This window comes from Podarcis filfolensis (genome assembly GCF_964270895.1).
Source record: "Podarcis filfolensis genome assembly, chromosome: 2".
Taxonomy (NCBI): domain Eukaryota; kingdom Metazoa; phylum Chordata; class Lepidosauria; order Squamata; family Lacertidae; genus Podarcis; species Podarcis filfolensis.
Genome location: NC_139605.1, coordinates 25071925 through 25099431, shown reverse-complemented (window position 1 = coordinate 25099431; position 27507 = coordinate 25071925). Strand labels below are relative to the sequence as shown.

Here is a 27507-nt window from a genome sequence, read left to right as displayed (position 1 = left end):
TAACTGTTCCAAATTAGGAATCACAGAGGGGAAATGGCTTATCCACATATTTTAATAGTAATAGAGTTGGAATGTAAGGCAGTCTCATTGTAAACTGTGATTGCCAACCTGATTTTCTTTCTACACTTCAGAGGCTCCATACTGCAAATGATACTGCTGATTTTAAAAAAACACAATGCTTCAGACAATGCTAATAATTTGGGGACCATTTTGTTTTCATGATGCAGCCACATTTCTGGACAATCGGAAATATTCCTGGGTTGTCCAGGTTTTTATGTTTACTCTTATTTGGCAGGGTGTCCTGTACCCCCCACCAGCTTTCCATAGTCTGACTTTCAGGCTGCTCTGTGTGAATACAAACTAACAGAGCAATTCCGTGTTTGGAAATCCAAGGCATAGTCTAGTGTAAATTGGGCTGGCTTAAGGGTTGTTGTTTTTGTAAGCAGTGGCTTAAGTTAACTGTATTCCAGAATCTGTTCAGGAAGAATCTGGGGGAATGTGTCTTACACCACCCTTTTTGCAAACTTGAGTTCTGCTGGGTTGCCAGGTCACGTAACCAATCACAACAATACAAAAACAACACGTAGGCTAATAGTTAGTAGAGAATATAGAATAGAATGATGATATCATTCAAATTATAGGAGTAAGCCAAGGTTTGTATGCTTTGTATCTTATTTCCAGCTGACGAAGATTATTAGTAGTATCATTTCGGAGACACTGTCCTTTTGAGGCTTTTGAGACCTCTTCCGCTGAAACTTTTGAAAGCCTATTGAGAGACTTTACTTTTGAAACTTTTGAGATGTCTTCTGTTGAAATTTTTGAAAGACTATTGTGAGACTGTCCTTAGACATCTGTTTTGAACACACAGTCCTCTGTTATATTGTACATATGAATTTTGATTGGCTTGTTCCTATAATTTGAATGATATCATTATTCTATTATATATTCTCTACTATTAGCCTACATGTTGTGTTTGTATCGTTGTGATTGGTTCTTATTGCAACACAGGGGTTTGTTGTAGGTTACGTAACCAAGCTGAAAGGGGTTTTGAAGGGGTGTAAGTCTCTCCTTGCTCTCTCCTGCCCCCAGAATACTCCCTTTTTGACGTTTTAATGCTTTAAGTTCCCCTGGCTGAGCCTCGGCTGAGCCAGGGTGAGTGTCTTACACAGCAAAGCCCCAGCTGAGCCAGGAAACCCAAGATCCACTGAATCCAAACTCTCCCACCTCAATGGATCTTCGGTTTGGACTGAGCTGTTGGCTACTAACCCGGCCGCTGAAATCCATGGCTAAGGCACTTGAACAGAAAGCTTCTACATTTGCAACCAGAGCCCGAGTCATCTTCCCCTGCTTTATTGCATTCGTTGTTTACACACGATGGTAACAACACCAGGGAGATAATCTAAACTATGTCTCTGGGCTATGATGTATATTGGGTTGGCTGTTCAGTAATGCTGAGACTTTTTGAACTCACTTAAGCAGAAGCAGTGCAGGAGACTCTGGTGCATCAATGCTGATGGAGCACATAAAGGATGTCGGACTCAACACACGCCATGGGCTGATGGGACTGAATGTGGCCAGGGCAAGGTTTGTTGCAGCTCCTTGACTCTTTCTTGCTAACCCCAAACACGTGAGCCGTAATGCCTCCAAGCATGGCCGTGGAACATTGCTAGCCGTTTCCTCCATGAATTTGCCTAATCTTCTTTTAGAAGCATTCGATGATGATGGGAATTGTAGTCCAAAAGCATCTGGAGACCTAAGTTTGGGAAACCTCGAAACTAAAAAGGCCCAAAGGTTGTAACCTTTGGGGAGTTGCTCCATCTTCTTGACCATATTTGGTTGCCGTTTTGCGAAGCTTTCTCAACTCTACAATACCCTTTTTGAGGGGAGGCAACCGGAACTGTACACAATATTTCAAGCGTGGTCATGCCATGGTTGTGGTTGTTTAGTCGTGTCTGACTCTTCGTGACCCCATGGACCAGAGCACGCCAGGCAGTTCATGGGACTCTCAAGAGTCTCCTCCAGCACCATAATTCAAAAGCATCAATTCTTCGGCAATCAGCCTTCTTTATGGTCCAGGTCTCACTTCCATACATCACTACTGGGAAAACCATCGCTTTAACTATACGGACCTTGTTGGCAAGGTGATGTCTCTGCTTTTGGTTTTAAATCAGCATTATTTCAGATTCATCTGATTCACACAACTAGATGTAGCACTCATCTGCAGTTGCCATCGTTGGATTACACCAGTTTCTCCAGTGATGCTTCCGCCTTTCACTGCTGGCTCAAACATGCGTAAAACATGCTGCATCGTGTGAGTTCTAGGCGTTCTCGAGCCAAATTGGTCTGTTCTGCGCAGAGCGCGATTGCTATTCAATATTTTCACTGCACATGGCAGCTGTTCTGCAAGATGTTCCTCTTTGGGGATAGCGCTGTCTATATTGATGCCATGTGTATCTTTATTTTGACAGCTGCAGAACCTCTGTGCTCTTGCAGAAGGTTAGCGTAGGAATTGATGCTGCCGTTCTTAAATTCTCCGAGCTTCCCCTTCACTGGGAGTGATGTGGTTGCACATAAGTGGTGCAGGATCTTTTCAGAAGGGGAACATATTGTGCCTAGGGCATGCAGCTTGACAGGGCAGAGACATGAATCCACTCTCTCCTTCCTCCCCACCCCTGTTATTTACATCATCTTTTTTTTTTTAGCCTTCAGTATTTGAGAGGTTCCTTCAACATGCCTGATCTGCAGATGCATCTTTTCTTTCTACACACTGTGACATCTAACCTGTGATCAGAAAATCAGCCAGGCTGCTTTCCTCAGAAGCTGTAACAGCTTGTGCTTCTTGTCCTGGATCAGCAAATGAGCAGAACTCAATGGCTTGGGGAGTTGTCACTCCACTGTCCTCAGCAGACTGATTGCCCTTCATTTTTCAGAGATTCAAACCTCATTCATATCTGCAGTAGAATTTGATGGGAGTGGAAGCTTCTTAATCCATAACTAAAATCTGATTATAAATTTACTGCCCAGTTTCAGATACAGTGGAAACTGTAGTTTCCTGCTACACAAGCATCAAGATTGTGCCCTCTCCTCTTCCATGCACCAGACAGAGAATATTGAAAGCATCCACTTCTATTTTTGGTTCCTTGTGATGCTTGAAGTTGAAAAACTGTGGCTTGTATAAACTATGTGTTTTTGAACAAGTCAGCACCTGAAACTATGTCTTTATCTTGGCTTATCCTCACTAACCATAGTTTAACCAACCCCCTCAATAAAATAATGAGCAGAAGAATTTCATTTTAGTAGGATGGAAAATACCAGTTTATCATAGTGTTATAACCAGATTTTGAGCAGCAGCAAAAACAAAAATGCAGCTCCCCGCTTCACAGTAAACAGGAAAATGCCCCCTGCGCAACTTGGATTAGGAGAGAAGGTTGATCTCTAATATTGTGTTCTGACTGGTGCAATTTCTTTTCCTGCTATGTTTGACAACATCACATTCAGGTGTAAAGTTAGACTGGTAACTGGGAGTGGCCGCCGAGACCACATAACACCAGTCTTGAAAGACCTACATTGGCTCCCAGTACGTTTCCGAGCACAATTCAAAGTGTTGGTGCTGACCTTTAAAGCCCTAAACGGCCTCGGCCCAGTATACCTGAAGGAGCATCTCCACCCCCATCATCTGACCTGGACACCGAGGTCCAACTCCGAAGGCCTCCTGGTGGTTCCCTCACTCCAAGAAGTGTAGTTATAGGGAACCAGGCAGAGGGCCTTCTCGGTAGTGGCACCTGCCCTGTGGAACGCCTTCCCATCAGATGTCAAAGAAATAAACAACTATCTGATGTTTAGAAGACATCTGAAGGCAGCCTTGTTTAGGGAAGTTTTTAATGACTGATGTTTTAATGTACTTTTTGTCTTTTGTTGGGAGCCGTCCAGAGTGGCTGGGGAAACCCAGCCAGATGGGTGGGGTATAAATAATAAATTAGTAGTAGTAGTAGTAGTAGTAGTAGTAGTAGTAGTATCTCGGGTTCATTTTAGAATGCTTGGATCCAGATCATAGCAATGAAACAATGTTGTGAAACTCTTTCTTTTTCTATTGCCCTTTCTGGAGTGTAGCACTGCAAATATGGCCACTGTGTTCCCAGAGAGCGAGAGATATCCATGACGGATGGAGCATGGGGCACATGGAGTCCCTTTGGCGCATGCTCACGAACATGTGGCGGGGGCATAAAAAATGCTGTTCGAGAATGCAACAGGCCTGAGTAAGTACAGGAGTGCTAACCAACTGTCAAGCTTACTGATGAAGTAACAGCCATTGTTGGCCTCCCTCCCAAAATGAAAAAAATGTTGCTAAAATGCTGATATCTCTAGTGCTGTAGAAACCATATGATATCACCTGCGAGGATGTCTTGTTCTTATATCACAAGGAAGTATTTCATCTAAGGATGGATGGATCAACCTATTTCTTAGCCCTCAGTTATATGTACAATTCATCCTCATTTTGCATTTAAATTATCTTCATTTTATATATATTCTTACTCTGAAATACACGTTTTGTATGTTTTTCAATATTCTCCACTAAAACATGCATCTGTATAAACATCTTTTTCTTTAAATTATTCATTTTTGGCATATTTTTTTGAATGAAAGCTACATCACCGGATTTGGAGAAGTGCATAGTCTGATTTGTAGCTGCATTATGACCAGCTTATGAAACTGAAACTGGCCAATTAGGTCACTTAGCTTTAAAACAAATTTCTTTTGTGTTGCGAATTTCAGTCCTCAGTTTCCAGCTGTGGAAGTCATACAACTGACGATGAAGATTTTTAATCAGGGCTGATCTCAAATAAGCAGAATGAGAAGAAGTAATGCGTCAATTGTTGAATGTTCTTCCACAAGAGAGGGTCACATGGTGTCTGATCTAATTTTGGCATCAGTCAAATACCTTGTTTGAACTTTCTCAAGCCTTTTAATTCAGTTTGCTGTTGTGGTTTAATTTTTGTGTTACTCCTTTTAAATTTACTGACATTTTGTGTGTGTGTGTGTGTATGTAATCACACTTCAGGAATTATCTAGAGTACAAATTTCTTTTAAAATGCTGTTTGTTTTTAAGGTCATATTCATTTTCTGAATACTTGTAAGTGATTTTGTCTCACAAGGCAACCATAGACTGCTCTCATTCTCATACGTATATTTCGTAAAGAGCTTGGGGGTGTGGTGTAGCAGTAGGCATGAGGGAGAAATTGGACTCCATTCACATATACAAGACAAACATAGCAAATTCTCACTTTCTGAATCAACATGCTAACCGAACCACAGCCATCTATAAAAGTTCACACCTCTCTGAATTTTGCAGTGCAGTTGTCTAGCCAAGTTAAGTACGCAGAAATGCGCAAATGCATAATGAGTGTGCATAAATATGCATATTTTAGTGGGGAAACAAGTTATATTGGGGATGCTTTGTAAGAAATATGCGTAATTACATACAACAATATGTAAAGGTAAAGGGACACCTGACCATTAGGTCCAGACGTGGCCGACTCTGGGGTTGCAGCGCTCATCTCGCTTTATTGGCCGAGGGAGCCAGTGTACAGCTTCTGGGTCATGTGGCCAGCATGACTAAGCCGCTTCTGGCGAACCAGAGCAGCACACGGAAACACCATTTACCTTCCCGCCGAAGTGGTACCTATTTATCTACTTGCACTTTGATGTGCTTTTGAACTGCTAGGTTGGCAGGAGCTGGGACCGAGCAACAGGAGCTCACCCCATCGCGGGGATTCGAACTTCTGACCTTCTGATCGGCAAGCCCTAGGCTCTGTGGTTTAACCCACAGCGCCACCCACGTCCCTCAACAATGTGTACATTAGGAGAAATTCTCTCCCTAAACTGCAGATGGTTAACTAACCCTAACTTATTTTTAAAAAAGAAAAAGGAGTTGCAAACTGGTGAGGAAATATTGGGAACTGAACTTAAGATTGGAAAAACGAGAAACAGGACGAAATAGAAATTGGCAGATTTCACTCATCCCTAGTTGGCCGTGTTGAAGGACAATGGTACGAAGAGTGAGCTGGGAGGAGAAAGGGAGGAGGAGGCCAAGTGAAACCTCTTTTCCCTGGCTTAGTGCTGCCTCCTCATTAAACTTGATGGTGCTCATAAAGCCCAAGACACTCACTGCCTTATTCTGAGCTTTTGCTGCCAGTGGTTCTTTTTTTATTTTATTTAAAATGAATTTATTCTGACACATACACGGACCAGCTCTTTCTAAGAAGATGTAAGTGGCTTTGCAAGCAGACTATGCTTTCATAGCAATCAAAGGAATGAGCAGAGCAGACCCCGTCTCACCACGATGCTCTGCTGAGTCCCCAAGGTAGAAAAAAGGCTTAAGATAAGCCACTGATGGATGGGATTGGTGTACTTACTGGATGCCACATGGGGAAGACGCTTTCAGCAAAGCAAGACTGGCCTCAACCACCGTTTGCAAATCTATGTTGACAATCATATACACATCGTATATGCTTAAAAATGTTTGTATCCCATCTCTTTGACATAACTGATTTAGAAGCTGGCAAGTAGGATAGCGTCACAGCTAAACAATAGAAAGCAGCAATTAAAACAATGGTCATAATTTCAACAGTAAAAGTAAAATTGGAGTAAATATGGCAGAAGTATAAACTCACTTTAACAGCTGAGACGTCTGTTGTGTTGGACTTTCTTATATGGCATTTTTCATCCTTTTATTATTTTTTGCTCTCCGTGTTTTTAGCTATAGATATTTTTTGTTTTTGTTTTTTTTTAAATAAAATTAAGGGAACAATCCTGTATTTACTTGGAGACGCCGCCAGGCTAGGGTTTTCCCAAACTTGGGTCTCCAGCTGTTGTTGGACCACAATCCCCATTATCCCTGACCACTGGTCCTGCTAGCTAGGGATGATGGGAGTTGTAGTCCAAGAACAGCTGGAGACCCAAGTTTGGGAAACCCTGCTCCGGGCTATACGTTCTTAAGGTAAAGGTAAAGGGAACCCTGACCATTAGGTCCAGTCGTGGCCGACTATGGGGTTGTGGTGCTCATCTCGCTTTATTGGCCGAGGGAGACGGCGTACAGCTTCTGGGTCATGTGGCCAGCATGACTAAGCCGCTTCTGGCGAACCAGACCAGCGCACGGAAATGCCGTTCACCTTCCCACCATTTATCTGCTTGCACTTTGACGTGCTTTCGAACTGCTAGGTTGGCAGGAGCAGGGACTGAGCAACAGGAGCTCACCCCGTTGCGGGGATTCGAACTACCGACCTTCTGATCGGCAAGTCCTAGGCTCTGTGGTTTAACCCACAGTGCCACCACTGGCATAAAGGCCATTCTACTGACCGAGAGAGGTCCACCAGTAAACGCCCCCAGAGGTCCCCTAGTATGCAAAATGGGAATGCCTGCTAGCACTGGTGTTCCGGCCACAGGAGTGGGAGCAGGAACAGGTTGTGCCAGGGCTGTACATGGGCACACTTACTTACACACACCCCTGGTGTTTCCCTGACACAAACAATCAGAACTCTGTGTCACCTCCTGTCCCTTCATGTTGCTCTCATGCCAGGTCCCTTAGCTTAAGATGAGTCTAGAAAACCTTCTGACTACAGCTGCCTATATTTTCCCGCAGCAGAACAGAAAGTTTGGGTTGATAACCCAAGAGTCTTTCCAACTGTCTGAATGCATAAAAAGATTTCATTTTGGATATCTACTGAAAAAACAGAATGGAATTTGATTGTATAAGAAAAGGAAATGTCCCAAATGGCAATTGTGAACAAGGCATGGCAATACTGGAGACAGTACTTAATTGGGAACATACCCTTTCTGCCAGTGGGTCCTTCTTCCGCTTCAAAGTACATCGAGCCAGGTTTAGATCTGTCTCTGCTTGCTGCTGAGAAAGCTAGTACGAAGCCTTAATGGCTCCAGAGTTGTCATAAAATTTGTTAGGGTGGCAAAGGGCTAGTTTGGAAAAGAAAAAAAATCAATTTCAGAGCTGTAAGTATGTTTTAACCCCAACATCCTGATTGAAAGGAAGTTTCATTATGGGACCGTGAAGCTGATGAATGATAGCTTGGCAGCAAAGCCCAGCTTCCTGCGGTTTGTGACAGTACCATATGTGCAGTGTGTTGCCTCTGACATCAAAAATTGCACAGGAAAATGGTATTGCCTTGAAAACTTACTGTGAGCAGACTTCAAACCCAGTTTCGTGTGGATTGGAATCCATACATGGTTGCTTGTTCTCTTCAAAGTTCCATCCTCACAAAAACTTGTTTTTGGTTTGAAAAAAATCTGTACATGCCTAGTTGTTGTTGTTTAGTCGTTTAGTCGTGTCCGACTCTTCGTGACCCCATGGACCAGAGCACGCCAGGCATTCCTGTCTTCCACTGCCTCCTGCAGTTTGGTCAAACACATGTTAGTAGCTTTGAGAGCACTGTCCAACCATCTCGTCCTCTGCCGTCCCCTTCTCCTTGTGCCCTCAATCTTTCCCAACATCAGGGTCTTTTCCAGGGAGTCTTCTCTTCTCATGAGGTGGCCAAAGTATTGGAGCCTCAGCTTCAGGATCTGTCCTTCCAGTGAGCACTCAGGGCTGATTTCCTTCAGAATGGAGAGGTTTGATCTTCTTGCAGTCCATGGGACTCTCAAGAGTCTCCTCCAGCACCAGAATTCAAAAGCATCAATTCTTCGGCGATCAGCCTTCTTTATGGTCCAGCTTTCACTTCCATACATCACAACTGGGAAAACCATAGCTTTAACTATACGGACCTTTGTACATGCCTACTCAGAAGTAAATCCCACTGAGTTCATCATAGCTTACTCTTAGGAAAGTGGGCATAAGATTGCAGCCTAATTTTCTTTCAAACAGTTTTGGATTAATTTATTAGCTTTTCACAATAAAGGGGGGGATATTTCCTGTCACGTAATTAGCTCTTAAATGGATCCTGCAGTATCTTGTTGAGAACCAAGATAGTCCAGCAGACTGTGTACTGTTTTCAATCCAGATTTTCATATTAAGTGACTGGTGTGCCTTGGCTCTTGGTCTTAACATGGCTTTATTTGTGACATTTTATTCTGCACAGATCATCTCCGCTTGGGGAATGGTATGTATGTGCTGTCACATATGAAATGCAGTGTGCAAACTTGTTTTGCAAGGAGAGCACCCACGTGCTTGACAGTTCTTACCTCATCAATCCTTATAACAATACTGGAAGGTCATGTTAGTGATTCATATTCAGAACGAAGCAGCGCTCTCTAATTCTGTTCAGAAACAAGGGAGCCAGCCTGCACAGTGTGTGACCCATCACTCTAAATGAAGCCCACCGCCCGTATATTGTGGCCTGCCTGGTAATCTTATATCAGTCTAGGCAAGCAGTGAAATATTAGCTTCTGCAGGCATGTCATACAAGGCTGGTGGGTTGTGTTTGCCATGAGTGGCAAAAATATTTTGGAGAACTGAAGTCAGTTCAGATTCCTCATCTTCTTCTGTGCTGAGAAATCCTGACCATACAACACCAGTTCAGACATAATGATCTCAATCCAATGGACTTAAACTGGTCCACAGACCACCAGTAGTCCGTGAGCTTTGTTTAAGTGGTCTGCGGATTTGTGGCTGAAGGGGAGAGATGGCACATCCATTGCATTAAATATTCATAGTGATTTTTAATTGGATTTTTCTTGCTGCTTTCATTTCATGCATTCATTTTATTGGGTTATAATTTGAATTATATGGGATTCAAATCACCATATATAAGAAATAAAATAAGCAATAAAAATACAATTTAAAATTATACAGGACCTAGCACAATGCATTGTAAGTGCTACAACAGGCAGAAAAGCTGCTAAGTGGTCCTCTAAGACTCTCAGTGATTTTCAAGCAGTCCATAGGGAGAGGTTTAGGAACCACTGGTCTATTAGACTGAGAAAAAGTGTTGTGCTCTGGCGGGGTTGGGAGAAGCCCCAGAACAGCACCTGGGGGGAAAAGAGGGGGTATTGTTCTGTCTGGCAAGCTGAAATGCTCGCTGCGATAGAAAGATTATGATAATGTTACCCTGAATTTCTTCCTATGTTACAAACCTGGTTTGATTTTTGTTTGCAAGCCAGGATTTTAGAAAGAGCTTAAATCACAGTTTCCTGGTTTGGATGTAACAAGAAACTCTGGTTTGACAAACCCTGGAAGTATGGCAATAGGCACACAAGAGAAGGAAGCAAGGAGTGAGTGGGCGCAACACTTCTTCTTTGTCTCTTAAACCACATGGGACAAAGTACCACCACAGCTATCAGTATGTCTGATGCAACCAAGATTGTGGTAGGGCTTTAAAAATTGGAAGGAAGTGAAAGGATCAAAGAACTAGCCAAGGCTTCCAAAAATGGATGGGTTCTGTGAGAGGGTTGGATTTTCTTAATTAATGTTATAATTTGTAACTGTATACTTATCCCATCTCCTTTTTTTCAAGACCCAAAAATGGTGGAAAATACTGTGTGGGACGACGAATGAAATTTAAATCCTGCAACACTGAACCATGTTCAAAGCAAAAGAAAGATTTCCGCGATGAGCAATGTGCAGTCTTCGATGGGAAGCATTTTAACATTAACGGTCTACCTCCTAATGTGCGCTGGGTTCCAAAATACAGCGGAAGTAAGTATATCAAAACAATCTAGCAATTAGATCAGGGTGGGGAAGCCCAAGTCCAGGAGCTGAGAAGTTGCCATGAAGGAAATGAAGCCCTCGAGTTTAATGGGTCCCTCATCTGTGGACTAGGTGCAAGGAACACACACCTTGCAGCTTAATTCTGTGTATTGTTCCTAGCCCCAGGGTTGATTCGCGCCAACATTTTAAAGAGCAAAGCCTTAACATGAGGCCTCTCTGCCCCCACAGAAAAGATATTCATGGGACTAGTTTGGTCTGACAAAAGCTCCCTTACGTTATTTAAATAGCAAGTTACAATATTGGGAGTGAGGGGCTGTCAGATGAATGCAGGGAAGATCTCTAGAGATTTTCAGGATACAGTGATTTCAACCTTGCAACATGACAGTCTAAGGAGGAAGTTGTGGGGAGCTGCCTCGTGATGATTTCCTCCCGCTGTTCTTCAGTGGAGCCCTGCCTCCGCTGTCCAGTTTACTTTTACCACCTGGCCTAGTAGAATCAGTCACCTGCCTGCAGCCATAGGCCGCTCCACCACCGCCACCAACCTTCTGCCGCCATGGCAACTGAGCTGAGAGCAACCCAGCTGGGCAAATGAGTGCCTCATTTGGTCAAGGAGGTGCTGGCATCTGATTCTTGGCCTGTGAGGGAAGGGACATTAGCTCAGAGTTGTGGGAGAGTGAATAAGAGTGTTCTCTCACCATACAAAGTAAACAACCAGCACTAAGTTAACTTGGTTTTCTCCTCTCTCTCTCTCCTTTCTCTCTCTTGGCAGTTTTAATGAAAGATAGGTGCAAGCTCTTCTGCAGAGTGGCAGGAAACACGGCGTATTATCAGCTCAGGGACAGAGTTATTGATGGCACTCCTTGTGGCCCAGACACAAATGACATCTGTGTACAAGGACTTTGTCGGGTAAATACAGCCTCCTTCGGTTTAACTGGCTAACTCTCTTTGAGGAACCAGCTCATTCCTCTTCCATGAGTTGGACCCTGAGCGCCTTCCTCCAGGTTTCACAGGTGGGCGCGCCACCAGTCAGTCAGTCACCTGTGCTCACGATGACCAGTTTCTGCATAGTGCTCTGCAAATATGACGTCAGATATAGGGCATGTGGGCATGACTTGGCCTAAATGGCTTTGTGGGCCAAATGGGAAGGCCTGGGGGCCCTAATCAAGGCTAAAGGCTCCCCACTTCTGCTCTATTCCATACTCTTTATCTTAAATTAAACCCAAGAGCCTTGTTATCTGCTTTAGACTGTAATATATCCCCTTTAGGGTTCTGTTTTGTATTACCCAGCTGCCTTAACAACCGCATTTGGTGTATCTTGCCAAAGCCCCAAATCACAAAATAATGAGGGGTTTTAAGTGTATGAGGAGTGAGGTTTCATTCCCCACATAATAGCCATGATAGGGATGGATTCTGTGGGGCCCTGGTGCATGCCTGTGTGTTGGCTATGTGCCAGAACCTGGAGGCTTCGTACAGTCCAGACAGAATCCACTTTGGATGGGACAAACAGGCCAGTCAGTTCCCAAAATGGTTCTGTGGGATATGAACTCCACAGAACCTCCGGCATCTAAATCGTATAACAGATTTTGCTGCTTCCTCTACCATTAATACAAAGGAGTAAAGGATTGTAGTTTCCGTGCCAAAATCGGACCTAACCCCTGACTGAAATGGATCTAGAAAATCATTTTCCCTGAGAGTGCCTGCCTTCTTCGCTCTCTTCACTGCCACTAGGTAGTCTTGATGATGAACCCTCATCAGTCTTTGATTGCATTTGACTGGCGTTTTCCTCCACCACAGCAACTCCCCATCCCCGACCCTCAAGTGTGCCCTGAAGCTACACCAAGTTCCCAGGTGGGCGCAAGTGGCGCTGTGGTCTAAACCACTGGACCTCTTGGGCTTGCCGATCAGAAGGTTTGAATCCCTGCGACAGGGTGCGCTCCTGTTGCTCTGTCCCAGCTCCTGCCAACCTCGTAGTTCGAAAGCACACCAGTGCAAGTAGATAAATAGATATCGCTATGGTGGGAAGGTAAACGGCGTTTCCGTGCGCTCTGGCTTTCATCACGGTGTTCCATTGTGCCAGAAGCAGTTTAGTCATGCTAGCCACATGATTTGGAAAGCTGTCTGTGGACAAACGCCAGCTCCTCAGCCTGAAAGCGAGATGAGCGCCGCAACCCCATAGTCACCTTTGACTGGACTTAACCGTCCAGGAGTCCTTTACCTTTACCTTACAGCTGGGTGAGACCAACTCCACCCTGCTCACCCATCCAGGTCTCAGTGATACAGACCAGACCAGCCTCCTCATCCACAATCAGATCGTAGCCAACCTCAGAGCCAACCTGGCATTCAGCAACAGCAGCTGCAGACCCGAGGGCTGGTTGACAAGACAACCACAATTCCTCAGGTCTGGCACATGGCTAAGTCACTAACCACCTGTGCCACGTCCCCCTCCTTACCCAGCCTGCCCCACCTCCCACACAGTCAAAACAATTTAAAACAGGAAAAAACAATTGTTAAAATACAAAGCCTGGAAAAAAGTAACTTCACATTAAGGACCACCTGACTTCTGATGGCCCTACATCTGATGCTTTCCCATGTCTCTCAGGTTTAGCTGGCCTTCACTGGGAACCAAGACTATAGTGTGGCAGGTTCAGGCCTTGCCAATGGTGTTTCCACAGGAACCACCCCTGCCTTCTTTTAGGCATTTCCACTTCACTGTGTGGTTTAGGCAGGCCTTCACAACATGAATTTCCCCCTTTAACCAACCAGTATCTACTTACTGTTTCATTGATATTTTAATTATGTCTTAATGGACGGTTTTGCTCGTTTTATTATAACTTTGCATGCTGTGCTCCCTCCTCAGTATGCTTTTATGAAAAGAGCAGTTTACAAATACTTAATAAATACACCAATGCCATTTTGATAATGACCCTATCCCACGTCTGTGTGACTTTTAACCACGGTGTAATCCTGCCCCCCACAGCTCCTTAGCTCTCCCCCCAACTTTTCTCCCCGCAACACTGAGTGGTTTTGCTCTTCACATGGCGGGCCTGGAAGAGACTCGTTTTTCAAGTCCTAATTGGAAGATGGCTATAATTATAGCTTCAGCAGAGCACGTTGGAAAAGAAACGAATGAGCGAGGCAGTCGGAGGCCTTCGGTGGCAGATGCATGTTTTCAATTTGGAGCGCTGCTAAACGCTATCCTATTTTCCGTATTTGTTCAATCTAGTTCTGAACTTTTCTTTCTCTAAAGCAAGCTGGATGTGATCACGTGCTCAATTCGAAAGCCAGGAGAGATAAGTGCGGTGTGTGTGGCGGTGACAATTCGTCGTGCAAAACCATTGCAGGGACATTCAACACGGTGCACTATGGTAAGAATTGGTCGCAGAAAACTTTACTCGGGCAGAACACCAGGATGGAAAACCCCTTAACCATGCATGATGCGCTCAAACACCTAACACAATAAGCAGGAATTCCCTTAAGCTACCGGAAATGTGAGTTTCTTGCTACTTCGTGATCACACCAAACAACTAATTTAATTGACATAACTCCAAATTTTTACGTTGGTTTCCTGCCCTCTTTACTAAGATGATTTAGAAAGAAAAGCAGAGGATACAAATGCATGACAAGCTTGACTTTCTAGTTTATTTCCCCAGGTTATAACACTGTGATACGCATACCGGCTGGTGCTACAAATATCGATGTGCGGCAGCATAGTTACTCAGGGAAACCAGAAGATGATAACTACCTTGGTAAGACATGGCGCTTGTTAGCAGTGGCAAAACCATGCTGTTTTCTTGACGTGCTTATATTTCCATCGGGCTAACACGAGACTTCCAGTATGGAAAGAACTCAAAGGTCATCTGATGCAGAGTTCCTCTGTGCTGGATATTGAGTCCTGATGGTTCTGTAGCAAAAATGCGTATTAGCCCATTCTCAATCAAAACCTAGCATGGAGCAAAAGAAGGAAACTCACCCAGAGCTGCCTTCAGAAGTATTTAATAAAATGCATCATCATCATCATCATCATTATTATTATTATTATTAAGATTTATATACTGCCTTTCGTCAAAAGATCTCAGGACAGTTCACAAGGTAAAAATATAAGATAAAGACAGAAATAAGTAGGTAAAACAAAACCAACAAAACAATAGCCCCCTGCTCCCAGAAGCACATTTAAAAGGCTGTAGCACATTAATCAGCCAAAGGCCTGGTTGAAGAGGAATGTTTTTGCCTGGCGCCTAATAATGGACCTCGTGGGGGAAAGCATTCCACAAATGGGGAGCCACTAATATACCTTAGGCTAGCCTTTGCCAACCTTGTGCCCTCCAGATGTTTTGTGCTACAACTCCCAACAGCCTTGTGCTGGCTGGGGCTGATGGGAGTTGTAGTCAAAAACATCTGGAGGGTAACAGCTTGGCAAAGGCTTCCTTGCACAAATAAGCTGGCGGAGTGATTCCTACCTGATCCAGTGTGTCTTACTTGAAGCTAGTGTTTTATTTCCTCTTGCCCTGAGAACTTTTCATTTCCTCTTATGGGTGGCCTGTTTGTGTCAAAGGTGACATTCATGCTTTAGGAAGTATCCAGCCACACCTTCAACTGAGAGGTGTACCTTTTTTGTCTCACTACTTCACCCTCCCACAAGAGGAAAGACTCGGATTTTTTGTGGGTTTCAGTGTTGTTTGGCTCCGTAAGAGCCCACCCCTGCGTGAAAAGCAACAGTGGCTGGATTCTGTGTGCTTTGAAAGTTCCCCTTCCTTGTCCCTTTGCAGTGTGACAGCTTTTTATCTCTTGCAGGCCTTTTCAGAGAACACCTTCCTTTCTGTGCAACTTGAGTACTCCTTTAGGGCTAATATAGTAGCTGTGATGGGTGAAATGGTGGGGAAACTAACTTAGGAAATTAACTACATAATCGCATTAGTGTGAATTTGTGCAGCAGACTGCTGTTTTCAGGAAACCGTCCCTTTCAGAGAAAGCTTTTAGACTTTTAAGCTTTTTGACATTTTTGTGTGTTGCTCGCTCATGTTTGGCATGAAGCAAAACGCAAAATACAGTGCTGGCCAAACACCTCTGAATCTCCCATTTGGATGGTCAGCTTTAGATGTTTTAACTAGATCCTCTTGTTTTAGTATTTCTTTACAGCTAAATCAAGGTGTTGTGTGGTGGAGTTAACTTCCATCCTACAAGTGTGTTCTATGTAGGAAGATAAGAGAGAATGAACTGATACAGGTGTGGGATGTTCACATTTGCATTAGGGAGTGTGTTGAAGTGTGTACTGGTTGTGTGAAAGGTTGGGTTGATGTGAGAGGATATAGACATTTGTGTCCATGAGCATTTGTGTCTTGGGTTTTGGTATGATGCATGCTTGTAGACTCCAGATTTTGTACATGAGCACGTGCGTGTTTGCTGATTTGTGTATATTTGATACATGTATTTGAATCTGAAGCAAGCACAATCCAGGGAAATTTGAAAAAGAGGCCAAATGGATGCCTCTGTTGCATTTCTTAAATGCAGTATTTGGGTAAAGGTAAAAGGTAAAGGGACCCCTGACCATTAGGTCCAGTCGTGGCCGACTCTGGGGTTGTGGCACTCATTTCGCTTTATTGGCCGAGCGAGCCGGCTTAGAGCTTCCGGGTCTTGTGGCCAGCATGACTATGTCGCTTCTGGCGAACCAGAGCAGTGCACGTAAACGCCGTTTACCTTCCTGCTGGAGCGGTACCTATTTATCTACTTGCACTTCAATGTGCTTTCGAACTGCTAGGTTGGCAAGAGCAGGGACCAAGCAATGGGAGCTCACCCCATTGCGGGGATTCGAACTGCCGACCTTCTGATCGGCAAGCCCTAGGCTCTGTGGTTTAACCCACAGCACCACCTGCGTCCCAGTGTTTGGGTAGAGTAAGGTAAAAGGTAAAGGACCCCTGGAAAACTTTCACCTTTGTCATCCCACTTCCTCTTCTGGTGCTTCTGGTCTTCCTCTTCCTGAGGCAGGTGTTTTATCAGCACCCACCACTTGAAGTGCAAGGGCTGTAACCAATCTCGCCACATCTGGTATCAGGGTCCGGCAGGAACGTGAAGGAGGAATCAGGCACCTTTTTATGGTTGCTGGTTCTCCTGACTTCACTGTGAGGAGCTTCACATATCCCTCCATATTTGCACCCTTTCAAATTTGCACCATTCCAGAATTGTCTTTTTTTTTTAAATAACTCCCTCTCTCCAAGCTTGAGATGCATGTCCTTCACAGTATTGATACAGAAAACCTTTTACTTTAGAGCTTGCAACACAGACAGCTGCCTTGTGCAGAGTCAAACAATTGATCATCTAGCTCCGCATTGCCTATGCAGCAGCTCTCCAGGGTTTCTGACAGGACTTTCTCCCATCCCAACTTGGGAGGAGCTTGGGATTGAACATAGAACCTTCTGAATGCAAAGTGGCTGCTCTACCGCTGAGCCAGGGTTCTTCCTTATACCACTGAGCTGCAACCCTGGCTGGAGATGCAGGGGATCAAACATGGAATCTTTCCAAGCAGAGCATGTGCAAATGCTATGCTGTGCCCCTGCAGTGCAGCGTTGCAGCATCTGCATCTTGCATTCAGGGTCTTCAGTAGCTCCTTAACAAACAGGGCCAGCCGGTGCCCACACCAACCCTTTGACAACTACTCGGTAGCAGCAGCCAAATAAAAAGTGTGATGCAATCACCATTGCCTTGCCTGAGTTCCAGTGACTGACTGAATTGGTCTCTACTGTTGCTTACCTGAAGAACAGCCTTTAGTAGGGGCTAATTATTCCTGGATTTCCAACTATTTGGTGGATTTGTGCTGATTTTCCAAGTCATTGTTCAGGGGTAGTAGGGAAGCCTTTTTGGACTTTGGGCTGTATTGCCAAGGTGGAAAGCTGTCAGGGGTTAGGCTGCAGTAGTGGGAGAACTAGACACACACACACACACACACACACACACACACAGTGGGATCACAACATGGAGAAGCAGCTCCCATCATTGTACAAATGAGGTCAAGAATGGGAGCATGGGGACACCAGCGCTGCAAGGAATTCAACTTGAATTTGAGTTTGACTTGGTTTATGTTTTCCTGTCTGCCAGTGTTTCATTATATTGACAGCCTGATGCTTTTGTATTAATCTAGTTGCTTTTGGTTTTGCTGCTGGCTGCTTTGGGCTTCTGTCAGGAAGGGACAGTGAGACAGAAGCAATAAAGGGAACAAAATGAATAAGGAGTACATAAATCAGTGCAGGCGGTCTCTGGTTCCCTCCCAGTCTTGTTCTGTCTTGGTTGCTTCTGGAGATAGACATCCCCGAGTTCATTTTGAGCATTATGTAAATCAGATGGCTTTCGAATAACGTCCTTTCTTATCTAGGCAAGCAGATTACACTGATTCTGTGTCCCTGCTTCTTGTTGTTTCTATCTGCACAGCATTGTCGAGTAACGAAGGCTTCATATTAAACGGAGACTACGTTGTCAGCATGTTTAAGAAGGAAATCAAAGTTGGAAATGCGGTGATAGAATACAGTGGCTCAGACACCCCCGTTGAAAGGATCAATTCTACATACCGTATTGACCAAGAAATAGTTCTTCAGGTTAGAAACATCTCGCTTTAAAATGAAAACCTCATAAATACTGTTCTTCTAAATTGTAATAGCTGAGATAATTCTTTTCACCTTATGCTTTTTTCCTCCCTCTTAGGTTTTATCAGTGGGTAATTTATATAACCCTGATGTTCGATACACATTCAATATCCCCATTGAAGATAAACCTCAGCAGTTTTATTGGAATATCTATGGCCCTTGGCAGCACTGCAGTAAACTATGCCAAGGTATGTGGTCTTAGGGGGTTTTTTATTTTAAAAAATCATCATCATCATTATCATTATCACCATCATCTTCTCTATTTAATGCTTTATCTTCGATTCTGGTGGTGATGACAACTCCGCTTCTCATGTCTGCTTTTAGCTTCTGATAAAATTCAAGCGTTTTGTTTTCCGAGAACTGTCATAGTGGAATGATGCATACTATCTGCAAGTCACGTGATAATGCTGAGGCCCCTCCTTAACGCTTCAGATTTCCTGCTTCCTCCACAGACTAATGGCTGACCATTCTGCTGGCAGGTGGCTTCTTATCTTGCCTTGCTCAAGGCGAAGCCATAGCGTAAATGGTTAAGTGTGTGCAAGTAGACACTGCAGTTTTGCTTGCAGAAATCTGAGCCCCCTTTTGGAAGGCGCTGTCCAAAGGCAGCTCGGGCTGCTAAGTGAAGCGTATGGAACGGAACGTGTTTAGTGCATCCTGGTGTCCACCTGTCTTTAGAGCATCATGCAGACTGTTCTGATATTGGAGATTACACAGTTGATTGTAAGAGTGGGGTGGAAGAAGTGAAAGCAGGAGCAGGAATGAGTTGCTTCTCCTTGAACAACATCCCAAATGATGTATGAATCAGTCCCAACTCCTACAACATCTGAACAATGCAACTACTGCCCATAGCCATCATAGGTTTCACTACGGTATGAACCTATGTTGTATTTGTGCATACTTCCTACTGATCTTTAAAGGTTTAGAAATGTTTTTAAATGAATGAATTCCCCCTGCCCCTACAATTAATTTAGATAGCACTTGGATAGCTCAGTGGGTAGAGTGTCATTCTCCTAATCTCAGGGTTGTGGGTTTGAGGGTTTGTTGGGCAAAAGATTCTTGCTTTGTTTGTGACCTCATGGTCACTTTCAACTCTATGGTCCCATGATTCTAATTTGCAAAGTGGAACATAGGCTCATATAGTTACTGGCAGTGGCTCTCCAAGGGGTTCAGAAAGGGGTCTTCCCCAGACCTACCTACAGATGACAGAGATTGAACCTGCACAGCAAGAGTGGGGAACCTTTGGCCCTCTAGATGTTTGCTAAACTACAACTCCCATAAGCCCTAGCAAGCACGGCCAAAGGCCAGGGATGACGGGAGTTGAAGTTCAGCACACATTCGGTGGTCCAGAGGTTCCCCCTCTGCCCCAGTGTATAGAAAAACCCTTTGAGGAAGTGTCAAGGCTGAGCCTTAGGCAACTGTTAGAAATGAACCAAAGCTGGGGAAACAAAGGGCAGCAAGTCAGAACTGAGGATCATGCAGAAAAAAGAGCCAGGAAAACCTCATCACTCAGGAGAGATCCAAGTCCCTATAGGAAGTCTTTTACAGCACTTCCTGTCCCAAGAGGCCAGCCTGGGTTGGCAGAGCCAGTCCAGAGCCACGTTCCTGCTAGAGACAGGTACCAGACTGCAGTTCGGATAACTCACAACCCAGAGTGCGCAGTTCTGGCCCTGAAAGCTCCTGACAAGAAAGTCTTCATTATTCTAGTTTTTCAGCTAGGAAACTGAAACTGAGAGATAGTGACTTGCCCAAAGCCATGCAATGAGTCCATGACAAGTTTCCCAAACAAGGCTAGTACTCTATTTCCTGGACCACTCTGGCTCTCACTGTGAAGTCAGAAATCCTGCTTCCTTGGTGAGTGGCTTTGGAGGGGAGGGTAAGTGCCTGTATTGAAAGAACTGGTAATGAGCAGCTCAGCAGGGCTGCAAACAATTTGGCAAAGAAACACTTGCTGAATTGTGAAGGACCCTGCTTGTCTTGATAGCCTACTTACCTTTTCCAGCATTGTGGTTCTCTAAACCCCATCTTGAAGGCTGTAAATTCATTGTCAGCACCACAAATTGGACTTGCTCATAGAAAAGTCTACTCCCCCTGGTTACCATATTTTCGACAGTGCTTTTTCACAGGTTCTGGCTGTTCCTCTTTAGCTGGAAGCACAAGTTCTTCCCAGGATACCAAGCAAAGTCACCCCAACCTCTTCTGGCCTAGCAGAATCAGCCATTAGCTGAATCCTCTTTTCACAGCCAGGTACACAGCAGCTGCATCCTGGGAAGAGCACTGAATACCCCTGGGCTCAGGATGCATAAACAAAACGGCCTGCAGTTTACTGAGAATGAAAGATCTAAATCTTGGTAGTCAGGATAACTAGATGTCACAAATGTATACACAGCAAGTAGAATGAATTATGGACACTGGCCGAAGCATTCTTTTCCATTTCCTTCACTAGGCAGAAATTCCAGCATTGGTGCAACCATTCACTATTACAGATTGGCCATTTGGGCCTTAATGAGATGTGGAACAGGATCTGTCTTAACAAAGAGAGGCCTGTCATACCCAGGCCTCTCTTTGTCCTTAACCAAGCCTCAAAGCATAGTACTGTACACAGAATCCTGCTTCTTGAAGGCAGCATTTGAGTTCGGATAGCCACCAAGGCTGAAATCAAGGTCTCCAATACACTCAGTCTTTAACAACCAAAATAAGTCTTGAAGCCATTGTCCTACTTTTCAGCAGGGGTGGAGAACCTATGTCATGCCAGATGTTGTTGGATTCCATCTCCCATTCATGGCCAGTGCAGATGGATTATGAGAGTCGTGGTCCAGTAATGTAAAGGACAACAGGAAAGGAGTAATGGGATGCCCTAACAAAGGACAAAAAGAATGAGGAGTTAAAACTACAGCTGAACCAAAGTTTGTCAGACATCTTTCTGAGAAAATGTCTGAGGTTTTGGTTATCCTCACCCACCACAACCAAATAAGAGACCACTTATGTAACAGAATGTTTCTTTGGATATTCTCTACAGCTGCCATCCTCCTGTCCTCCCTGCACACACACCCCACCCGCAGTTATGCGGAACAGACACATTGTGGAGCATGTAAAATGATGCCCTGGCTGCCAACATAGTTGCTCCTGCGCTCACTTCCCTTCCTAACCAAGGCGGGGGGTGGGGGGGAGAAAGCAGTGGTGCTTACTGTCATTGGTTATGGAGAGCCCCGTTCCCCCAAACCTGGTCCTCCCAATTTGTCTGCCCACAAACAGGGAGGAGGCTTTTGAGAGACTTTGCACACATAGGCCTGTGTGCAGCCTGATGCGAGGATATGTAAACCACTTTGTGGAAGACAAGAAGTGAAGTTTTGAGAAATAAGGGGTATGTATCTCTTTCTATAGGCCTCATAAAACTATGCTTTTCTATTTTAGGGGAACGAAAAAGGAAACTTGTTTGCACCCGAGAATCCGACCAGCTCACGGTATCTGACCAAAGATGTGATCGGATTCCCCAGCCGGACCCAGTAACTGAGTTGTGTAATACAAACTGTGAATTAAGGTATCAGCACCCCTCTCCCCTACCGCCGCCCCAAAGATAGTCTGTACATATGGTTCATCATATATATTAGGCCTTTCCTAACATCTGTGTTTTCATGGCGGATTTTTGCTAAAAATCAAAGTGCAGTGTTGAGGTTTTCCTTGGTGTCTGGAGAGTCTGATTCTGTTGCCCTTGCCTGAGCAGGGACGAGGGGAAAATCCATACTTCTTGAAACAGTGCGCAAGCTGACACATAACTATCCTTCGAAATTTGCCATTCTCCAGATTTTGCAGTGCAATCCTCCCACACAAAAATGTGTGTGAAAATGCATTTCCTGTTGCTGAGAGTTGTCAGGTAGCCTGTTTTCTGAAGGATAATAAGTGTCCCTATTTTAGATGGGGAGAGAGCACTTGCTCCCAGGAGGCTGTAGCCCATTGAGACTGGTAGGGCAGAAGGCAAGGGAGGCCAACAGTAGGTGGCGCCAGAGCCAATGACAGACAGGGCCAACTGATTATAGTTTGGACCCCATCCTCCGGCAGCAAAACAGAGACTAAGGAAGAGGAAGCTGACAGCTAGGGTCACCCCCTGGACTAGTTGTAGGTAAGAAGGCAGGCAAGTGTAGCCTGACTGGGGAAAGACTTAAGTTGGTGGAGCAATTGCCCATTCACTCTAATGGATCAACGTCCACTGTGTTTATTCTCTTTTTTTTCCTTCAGAGCATCATAGTCCCATAGAACACAGATGATTCCTTCAGTTTCAGAACACTTAAGCTCCACAAAACAAATGACAACAGTCTTTCTCTGTTTTGCTCCCCTCTCCAATTTTTTTTCCCCCTTAGTTCTGCATCCATCTGGCAACCAGAATTGCATACACTCGAAAAAATCCCTATTTGTCATGGGACAGTCCCTTTTTTTTCTGGCGCTTGTCCTTGGCAGATCACACACACGTTTTGGCTTGGGGGAAGACTTAGGGGATGCCTTTTAAAGCATTGTGTTAGTACGAACGCATCTGCATTCGCTCCTCTTCCTCGCCACGTGCCCTCCCTTCATAATGGTCCACCCAGATAGTAAATGTTGCTGAATGTGCATGCATTCTAGAACAAGCACAACCAGATCTTTTATGAGATTAAAATTCTGCTATGTATTCTTCGGTTGTTGTTTTAAAGAAACTTGTTATTGCAGGTTTACTAACCTTCTTTAAAAGCCAGTGCAGGACAGCATTGCTACACCTGCTCAGGACACTTGTCTCGGGCAGAGATATCCTTGGTATAGGAAATGGGCAGAACATTATTATTATTATTATTATTATTATTATTATTATTATTATTATCACCATCATTATCATCATCATCATTATTACCTGCCCATCTGGCTGGGTTGCCAGCTTAAGTTAAGTAAGTCACCCCTGTAGCATACTCCATTCAGGAGCAGTGCTGCTGCCGGAGGAGCTGGCCCAGTCCTGGCAGAGGGAAAACAAGCCTTTAAAATAGCATTGTGAGATTTACTCTACTCTGGAGTGTTTCATTCCATGCTCTCCTTACACAGTTCCGTCTGCCAGCCACTTACTTGTTAATGCAGTGGTTACAAGAGCCTGTTGATGGAAAAAAGTCTTGTCTATCCAACAGCAACAGTTACACCAAGTCTGTTCCTTATTTCGTGGAAAGTTCTGTTGTTTAAGGAGCCTCTTCCAGTGAAAAGTAGCCCCACCTTCCTCTGTGTTCTGCACTTGCAGCTGGGGGGCGTTAAAATGTTTCCGAATGTGTTGCAGATGGCAGCATAGAGGCCTGTAATGGCTGCTCCCGTGGTGTCAGAGTGTTCCTTCCGCTGGAGCATTGCATGCCATGCTCTGGTTTTGCCAAGGAGAGGAAGCTAGCAAAAGCTTCCAAACTTTGTGACTGCCACACTTCCGGGGCAATGTCCGGTGGCTCCTTCCCGAGGATTGTGAGATTACAGCACTAAGGTTGTTCTCTCCATGTGTCCGTAAAACACCAGCTCCTCACTGGAGAGGCTGCAATGTGAAACAGTTCCATGGTTCAGAACCTTGTCCCACTGTATCAAACACTTTGTGATTTTTCTCTGCTCCGTTCTTTTGTATTTTTTGTGGTCCTCTACTCAGGCTTAAAGGGGACGCGGGCGGCGCTGTGGTCTAAACCACAGAGCCTAGGGCTTGCTGATCAGAAGGTCAGTGGTTCGAATCCCCGTGACAGGGTGAGCTCCCGTTGTTCGGTCCCTGCTCCTGCCCACCTAGCAGTTCGAAAGCATGTCAAGTGCAAGTAGATAAATAGGTAACGCTCCAGCAGGAAGGTAAACGGCGTTTCTGTGCACTGCTCTGGTTTGCCAGATGCGGCTTAGTCATGCTGGCCACATGACCTGGAAGCTGTCTGCGGACAAACGCTCCCTCGGTCTATAGAGCGAGATGAGTGCGCAACCCCAGAGCCATCTGCGACTGGACCTAATGGTCAGGGGTACCTTTACCTTTACTCAGGCTTAAGGACAGGTTAATATGCAGTTGAAGATGATGGATGAAGGACACTATGTGTGATAGGCAGGGGAGGGATGCTGTCCCAGGGTGGGAGGCTGGGAGAAGAAAGGGAGGCTGCCAGGTGAGAGCTGGAGGGGCTCACCTCTCTCTCTGTGTGGGACAGGTTAAGATTTACCTGCAGAAGAGAATTTTGCATTCTTCCTTTCTTCTTCTTCCTTTGCTTTTGTTCAGGTTTTTTAAAAATTGTAATATGTTATGAAAGGTCTTGATAAAATACTGTTTAAGTAAAAATAAGGGGGGAAAGAGGGAACATTGCCCTCAATGGGAAAAAATGGTCGCTTGCTCCTGGAGCAGGCAATTACCAAGGCCCGAGGTGGGAATTTTTCCCAGCCTGAGGGGCACTTTCCCTTCTGAACAATCTTCAGGGCCCATATGCCAATGGTGGGTGGAGACTGGCAAAAGTGGGTGGAGCAAGATATGTAAATTTTTCATGGTAGACTAGTTTCTATGTTCACCCCTCTCTGCCCTCTAATCCAGGCAAACAAGAGGCTTTAAAAGAGCGCAAGGGCACATTCTAGTCAGGCAGAAACACTCCAGGAGGGGGTGAGACAAGGCTGCTGAAGGCTGTGACTTTGGGAGAGTTCCAACAGCTAGGCAGAGAGGCCTGGAGGACTGCATTTGGCCCCCAGGTCTGAGGTTCCCCGTGTCTCTCCTAAGCTCAAAGCACCTATTAAAAAATCCAAGGTCTAAAGGAAGTTAAGTGAGGTTCTATAGATTAGTGGTAAAAAGCACGTGGTTTGCGTGCAGAAGGTTCCAGGCTCAAACTCTTGCATTTCCATTTGGCAAAAAATTCAGGTAGCAGGTGATGTGAAAGGTCTCCACCTAAGTCCCCCAAGAGCCACTGGCAGTCAGAGCAGGCAGTACCAGGCTATATGGACAATTAGTCTGCAGCTTCATATAGGATTTTTTGCTTTTTGAGAATATAGTCATGTTTAAGATTGGACTGTAAGTCTTCTTTGGTTGAGGCTCAGTGGGAGAGCGTCTGCTTGCATGCAGAAGGGCCCAGGTTCAAATCGTGACATCTCATAGAATCACAGAACTGTAATGTTGGAAAGAACCCTGAGTTTCATCTAGCCCAGCCCTCTGCAGGAATTGAATCTCCAGATAGGGCTGGGAATGTTACGTGACTGAAACCTTGGAGAGCTGCTGCCAGTCAGTGCCAAGGAAATACTGAGCTGCGTGGACCCGTCTGACTTGGGTGTTAGGCAGCTTCTTATATTTCTGCTTCTCTTCTCTGTTTCAGGCTCATTTGTCACTGTCTTGTTGGTGTTTTTTTCTAACACGGTGCTCTTGGTTGTCCCTAGGTGGCACGTTGCGAGAAAGAGTGAATGCACTGCTCAGTGCGGATTGGGGTACCAGACACTGGAGATATCCTGCACAAAGTACAGCAAGCTGGAAGGGAAAATCGAGAAATTTGATGACCGGTATTGCAGCGGCATCCCCAAGCCAAGCTCTAGAGAAAAATGTTCAGCGGAATGTAACACTGGGGGGTGGCGCTATTCTGCCTGGACAGAAGTAAGTGCTGCCACTTACTGTGGCTCCTTCCACTGATGCTTTGTATTGAGAGAGAGAGTGTGTGTGTGTGTACACACACACATATGAAAAGGACAGGGCCTTCTTAGTTGTGGTTCCCTGTCTGTGGAATGCTCTCTCCAGTGCAGTCTGCCTGGCTCCCAAACTGACATCTTTTTTGGCACCAGGTAAAGACTTACTCCCCACCCCCCACCCCTGGGTTTTGATGAACTGAGATGGTGTTGTTTTGTTGCCAGTGTGCCGCTAAACATTCTTGTGGCTGCTGGTGTGTGTGTGTGTGTGTTTGCACGACTCTGTTAATGACAAAATGTTTTTGATTTTAAACATGTTGTTAGTCAACTGGAGGCTAGCAAGCCAAATAGCAATAATTTAATATTGTAGGTTTGTTAGGTTACATACAGTGTACAGAAGTGAAAGGGGCTCATCATTTTCACTGCTTCCTAGAATGGATAAAACGGGTCAGCAACCTTTTTCAGCCATGGGCCGGTCCACCATCCCTCAGACCATGTGGTGGGCTGGACTATATTTTGAAAAATAATAATGAGCGAATTCCTATGCCCCACAAATAACCCAGAGATGCATTTTAAATAAAAGGACACCTTCTACTCATGTAAAAACACACTGATTCCTGGACCGTCTGTGGGCTGGATTTAGAAGGTGATTGAGCCGCATCCAGCCCCTGGCCCTTAGATTGCCTACCCCTGGGATAAAACCTTTTGGAGACCAAACTTAAGAACATTCCCCCGGTTGCTTAAAATTAGGGGAGAACTATTCATTATAGATAGGATTTTCTGAAATGAGAGTCCTACCTCATTTTTTCTGAACTACCTCCTGGCACTCCCTGACGAATGGGAGCTCATCACTCCTGACCTGGGGCAAGTGGGCCTTTCTGCTGCTGTCTGCTGACTCTGCTTTTCTTCCTTCAAGTGCTCCAAGAGCTGTGGGGCTGGCACAAAGAGGCGCCGAGCTGTCTGCATGAACACCTTCAACGACGTCCTGGAGGACAGTAAATGCAGCCAGCAGGAGAAGGTGACCGTGCAGCGATGCAACGAACTCTCGTGCCCCCAGTGGAAGACCGGCGATTGGTCAGAAGTAAGGAGCTTATTGCTTTAAAGGTGTAAACAGCACGGTAGATTTTGATCATGGGAAAGCTGCAGTGCAGTAATGTCAGAAGCACCCCGAATCAGTTTGCCACCATCATTAGGAAAAGCTGTGCATGCTGCTTTCTCCCTTTTCCTTTCTTAGCAAGCCTGAGATTTACTTTGCTCACACCCTCCTCCTTGATTAGTGAGGGATGGTAGTTAAGTTGCAGTCCTTAATTCCAGGTTGGGGACTCCCTCACCACCTAGAGATAATGCCTTAGAATCTGAAGCCCAGTGCGAAGCCCGTTGAACCTTTTCCTGAATGGTGGCTGCTGCCATTTTGTGTTACATGTTTGCAGGTCCAACTAAAACGTCATATCTTGTGGACCTTTCTGGTTTTCAAGGTTTGTGGGATCAATATTTGCACTCACAGACAAAAAAAAAATATCGAGTTGGATTGCAAACGTAGCCCTATACATGTCTTCAGTGAGACTTAGTGCCAGGTAAGCGCTGAGGATTATAGCCTAAATTAGTTGCGCTTTAGTCCAG

General features: G+C 45.0%; 1 protein-coding gene across 6 annotated transcripts in view; it reads left to right on the top strand.

The window, feature by feature from the left end:
* Positions 1 to 27507, top strand: part of ADAMTS9 (ADAM metallopeptidase with thrombospondin type 1 motif 9) — a 141070-nt gene that overhangs the window by 37363 nt on the left and 76200 nt on the right. For 4 of the 6 annotated variants that reach the window (XM_083600285.1, XM_083600283.1, XM_083600287.1 and 1 more), the window contains 11 exons: positions 1477 to 1584; positions 4111 to 4256; positions 10461 to 10642; positions 11424 to 11560; positions 13902 to 14019; positions 14305 to 14400; positions 18074 to 18237; positions 18344 to 18473; positions 21697 to 21823; positions 25648 to 25858; positions 26804 to 26968. In XM_083600285.1, coding sequence (XP_083456411.1) covers positions 1477 to 1584; positions 4111 to 4256; positions 10461 to 10642; positions 11424 to 11560; positions 13902 to 14019; positions 14305 to 14400; positions 18074 to 18237; positions 18344 to 18473; positions 21697 to 21823; positions 25648 to 25858; positions 26804 to 26968 — 1584 coding nt within the window. The remainder of the gene's footprint in view (positions 1 to 1476; positions 1585 to 4110; positions 4257 to 10460; positions 10643 to 11423; positions 11561 to 13901; positions 14020 to 14304; positions 14401 to 18073; positions 18238 to 18343; positions 18474 to 21696; positions 21824 to 25647; positions 25859 to 26803; positions 26969 to 27507) is intronic. The other 2 variants (XM_083600284.1, XM_083600288.1) reach the window with 1 other exon arrangement.